The sequence below is a fragment of the Rhodamnia argentea genome, chromosome 6, assembly GCF_020921035.1.
Source record: "Rhodamnia argentea isolate NSW1041297 chromosome 6, ASM2092103v1, whole genome shotgun sequence".
NCBI classification, from domain to species: Eukaryota; Viridiplantae; Streptophyta; class Magnoliopsida; order Myrtales; family Myrtaceae; genus Rhodamnia; species Rhodamnia argentea.
In genome coordinates, this window is record NC_063155.1 from 27,338,032 (window position 1) to 27,343,476 (window position 5,445).

General features: G+C 41.3%; 1 protein-coding gene across 1 annotated transcript; it reads right to left on the reverse strand.

The window, feature by feature from the left end:
• Positions 1 to 4,451, reverse strand: LOC115756499 (ACD11 homolog protein-like). Its single transcript, XM_030696313.2, has 4 exons — positions 3,923 to 4,451; positions 1,917 to 2,089; positions 1,226 to 1,371; positions 1 to 516 (listed from the first exon to the last, which is right to left on the reverse strand). The coding sequence occupies exons 1-4, from the start codon at positions 4,199 to 4,201 to the stop codon at positions 410 to 412; spliced, it is 705 nt and encodes a 234-aa protein (XP_030552173.1). The 5' UTR covers positions 4,202 to 4,451; the 3' UTR covers positions 1 to 409.
• Positions 4,452 to 5,445: the final 994 nt, after the last annotated feature.

Genomic DNA, 5,445 nt, shown 5'->3' on the forward strand with positions numbered 1-5,445 from the left:
GCATTACGATAGAGCACTTGAACAGAAAGACCATTTACGAGTACATTGAACGAAAAAGCAACAGTAAAGTTTTGAATTTCAAGAGTACGAGTATTAGCGGCATTATCCCCTGAAACACAAAGATGCGGCCATTTGCTAGAGGAGCACCAGAGCTCCCGTAAGATGGTGTTCGGGCCACATAGTCCCCCTACAAGGATTACAGCCTCGGGAGGAAAACGAAAAGAAAATGGCGAACATAACTGATAAAACCCGGATCCGTTCCATTACATACAATAAGAAAACACATCCTGCGCTAATGACTAAGTGTTAAATGATCCCTTCGATGGTCGGGTTCTCTCGGAGCGGATGATCAGTTCAGTATAGGCACACTTTGTGATCCATCACGTGTTTGCCGTCTATGCACATTAGATCACCAGTCCAATCTTATGTTCCTAGATAGATAAAGCTTATCAATGTACTCGATCACTGGGATACAGGCGTTGATGTACCTCCTCATCTTCTTTTCCGCACTATGATCTGCAACCACAGAAGACAGATTTCAGCTATGCAACAAACAACAATGTAAATAACCCCATTTGCAGTTCATCGACATTTTCCGATGATTGGATTCCAATTCACATTTTGCAGAATATATTCGTTAAAGGATTGTGGTTTGTCCTTTGTACTCCTAAAGAGAGTCTCTACTGTGAGCATAGTCCAGAACCACCAAACCACATGCGCAAATGCCCTTAGAACTTAAGCGCACAAGCACGATTCATAATTTTGCCAGAAAATGATAAAACATGCATGTTTTGGTCATGGATTTAACACAGGTAAGCTTGAGTAACTAAAAATTTTACATAGAACCAATCAGAAATACGTCATGCATTCATCTTGGTTGTCACTCCTACCCCTGGGTTGAGTATTTCAACAAAATTGAACAGAAAAGGTTCTGACAACAGCAAGAGAAATTACCATCCACAACTTGGTCATTAGACTATCTAGCGAAAAGAAAGAAAATTAGTTATTAGACTATTTCAAAGCATCAAGCCACCCATCAACTAAAATTCATGAAAGTTAGGCCTCAATTAAAAGATATATTGAAGTATTGTTAATTCATCATAAGTCTCGCATTCAATGAGTTTAACTCAAAGGCATATATGTTTTTGGGAAAAAAACATATAAAAAACAGATGTAGCAGACTTTACAGTCCTATGCCAAATATACAATCATGCAAACAAATTACCATTCTCATTGAGCTTTAGCAGAAGCTGATCCCTTGATGGGAGGGCATACATTCCTGCATAAACTGCTGTCCGGATTGCCCATGAGTGATATGGCGCACAAACCTGAGAATAAGCTGTGGTAGCTGCTTCCTTCAAGGAGTTGTCACTGGGAATGAGAGTTGTCAGGGAATATTAAGTCCCCAGATGAAAATCTAGATGTAAAATTCAATAAATGTGGAGGGCAACGAGCTTAATCTACATGGATATTCAACCACTATCAAGCTGGATGCTCAGCATCGATACATAGATGTTGGCTCGTTTAGTAACTATCTCAATAAGCTGAAGAGACTTTGTTAATGTTACTAATCGACCCTCCATCCGTAGAGCCATATCAAGTTATGAAACTAACAGTACACGCGAGAAAAGTGAGTAAACCATATCTCCAACTTTATTGCTTCTCCTCTCAAAATTAAATAGAAATTTCCTAATTATGCCTTTTCCTTTCATATAATAAGATCCCTTCAAATTCGACAAATTACAGGAGGAATTTAGCATACCCAGTCAGAACGCAATAGCAAGGGAGACTTCACCATAGACTCAAAAGACAAGAAATATATAGCATGTGAATCTGAAGTAAGCTCCATTTTATTATCCTACGCTGTTTCAACAGGTCACCAAATAAAACAGCTAGAACAGAAAAGCCATACTCACTGGGAAGACAGAAATTGCTCAAATAAAGCTCTGACGAGGTCCAGACCTAGCCTAACCCGACGGAGATTCCGTGTGTGGCTTCCTTGCTTCTTCACTGTGCAATTGGCAACATCAACATCAATTATTTTCTGTAAAGTGCCATAGTTTTTTGATGCTTCCATTAGATCACACACCTGTAAAGCAAGTTCGCATAAGATACATGGCTTTTGTCCGTATTAAAAGCACTGATGACGCAAAAAAAATTAGGCACAGCTATCAGTCATAGATGCTCATGAGTTGCAAATTAGCTAGAGGCTACCCACCAAAATATGCAGAAATTCGACATGTTCTTAATAACTAAATGGAGGACCAAAGGGTCTTAATTTTTCATTCCTGTACACTTTCTTTGTTAGGAGAAGCTGTGAGAGAAGAGAAGGGTTCTACAAACACAATCATCTTTGGACAGAGGGAAATGATGAGAAGGGATGCTTCATTCCTTTACACAATGTTTGTCAGGAGAAACTGGGAGAGAAGAGGAGGGTTCTATAACCACAATTATGTTTGGATGGAGGGAAAGAGACAGAGGGAAATGATTAAAAGGTATTAGAAGAGATTAGAAGAGATTGGTCCGGTCAATTTTGTCTTTCTGTCTTGTACTCTTATTACATCTATTTGTTTACGTCAAAATGCATTTTTTCCCTTTCTTTTCCTTCGCTAGGATCCAAACAACATCATAACTCAATCATCGCAAATCATTTCTCTTCTTTTCCCTCATCATTAATTAAATCCCTTTGTTTCTTTTTTATCCCTCCATCCAAAGTGAGTGTTATTGCTGCAAATAGAGCCCAAAGTAAATTCGGAAACAAAACAAAAACAGATACATGTGGAATAAAGATCAAACTAACAAATCTTGATCCATTCATATATTTTTCAGAGAAAGATTCAACTAACAAAGCTTAAGGGAAAAAATTTAATTCTTCAATAGAAAATTGAAAAAGAAAAATAAAGCAGAAGCACAACCCATCTTTAGCATGTGGAATTGCTTCTGATGTTTACAAATACAACTGTGCCTATATATATATTTTATAACAATTAATACAACCATCTGTTATTGTTGAACTCAGATGACATGATTTTGTGCTAATCATCAATTCGACATGAGGGAATCAGATTGGTGCCCATGGTTCCAATACATAGTTCATCTACAGTATCAAAACTCCTAAAGTAGATCTCTTGATTCATTGGAACCTATGTTAGAAAGTGTAAAAACGAACAAACTCCATCTGCAAATGCAAAGGAAAGAAAAAGACGATAATTCCAGAGCCACAAGGAACTAAGATAATCACATGTACTGAGACCGTGATAGCTTTAATATGTCAAACAGATGGAAGAGAATTGACTACAAAGGCGATGCATTGCATTATCTCATGGTAACAGGGAATGTGGGCACCTGCACTTTTGGCAGAGAATTGCCATTGCCACGGAAATTCAAGAAAACTAAGTAGGAATCAAGAGTACAAGAAGCCGTGAACTCTGCCTCAATAGTCATTGGGTTGATTTGGTGCATGGTCAAACGGAGGCACGAAGCGATCAAGACAAAGACAAGAAACACTCCCACACAACGACACTGACAATGGCCTCACTACAGTCAATAGCCTCTCGCATTTCTTTCCATCAACCTTGACCGGCACATCGCCCTATCATGCCGGTGGCGAATCCCATAATCAGGGGAATCATGTCAATCCTTTTCTTTTCTTCTTTCCCATTTGTCATAGCAGTTAATAGCTAACAAAGTGTCAGTTGTAGCCATACAAGCCTACGCGCATCTCTTTTCTCGAGTAGCACCAATCATCTAGACCAAGGCAAAACATGCTCCAACAAGTGAACACTCGCACAAAAACCACAGCTACGAAGCAATCGAAGAATCAATCTGCGCATACAATAGCGATCGCGTACTCGCAACAGCAGGATCAGAGGCAGATTCCGCAGGAGACAATTTCGAGAAAGAGGTAACAAAAAGGACTCACCTTGGAGACGTACTCCAGTTCGGCGAAGTTGAAGGCGATCCCGAGGCAACCCAAGAGAACCGAGACGGGAGCGCAGGCGTCGCAGAAAGCGTCCAACCGGAGCCCTCCGCCGTCGTTCCTTCTACGGTCAATACTCAACGAGCCGGTCAGTTTCTCGAACGCGTCGGCGATTACCGAGAGAGGCGACGCCGCCGCGCCCTTGGAGGGGTCGCGGTGGTTCCTCCGCTTCTCATCATCCATGGGCGATCGCGACGATGGCTCTTCGTCGAAGACCCCCATATATGTGGGGGGGGGGGAATCAAGTTTGGAAATTGGCAAATGGAGAGGGAATAAAGAGGACTAGACTTTAGAGAACGTGGAAAGCGAAGGGGAAAGAGCGGTGGAGAAGCTGAGATTGACTGGGCGTTCCCGGGCGGGCGAATCTGAGGACTTAGCGGTCTGCTCAAGGAACTTATGTTCTTGTCCCCTTCACGATGATTGGAGGTAATAAGCGATGGCGGAGGCATACATGCAAAGGTTCTTTCCACGAGTGGCGCACTAACGAATGACCTCCGCGTCAGCGCGCCAACGAGGGTTGAGCTAAAAAAACATGGATCCACCCGGACCGTACCGGATGGTGGTTCTTACCGGCTACCAATCCGATTTCCGATTTGCTAGAACATACGGCTATCGGTTTGATTTTTGATTTCAGGTAAGAACCATTCATCCAAATCGATCGGATCGAACTTATTTATAATATATAATGTATGGGAAAATTTTAGAACTGCACAATTTGATTTATGTTCGACTGTTCTTTTTCATTTTAGCGATAAATTTACGTTCGAGCAATGCTGGATTTATTTCTTTGGATGTTCTGTTCTGTTCTGTTACCTGAGGCCCCCAAGGCACTCTTAAAATTAGCTTCTCAATTTTAGCAGTGGTCTCTGAAACTTTCGCTCGTCAATTAGTTGTCGCTAAGATCACTCTTGATGGTCTAATGATCTGTTGTTGGGCCCATGACAACCTAGTTAAAGGCGAGCTTTCCCAAATAGGATGATGAATCTGTTGAGGGAATGCTTCAAGGTGAATTACATTTCTCATCCGCTATTTCCATTGATTTTTGGGGCCTGCGTGTTCTTTTTTTGTGCTTCGTCCGTCTTACTTGAAGCATAACCGCAAAGAGACCGGCCTTTTTGTTTGTGAGAGTTGATGGGTCCGTTTTTGTTGTTAAAGTATTGTTGTGGTTAGTAATGTGGGTAAAATGTTTCTAGTGAAGCAATGATCATTACTTGGTAGGATCGGTTCCACGGACTCACTCGGGTACCGGTAGATCGGTTCTCGAGCGGGTCCATAAAATGAGTAGATGGTTCATGATTCTCATTTTGCGAAATAGGTCCTTAGCGGACGATTTTCGGTTCTAGGATGGGAATCGCCCCGCCCTGAAATCGATCACCCCTAGTGCCAAGATTGATAGACTAAGTCCGCAAATGATAACTATTATGTTTTGGAAAGCTATTTTTGATCCGAAATAAAATTTTCTATTT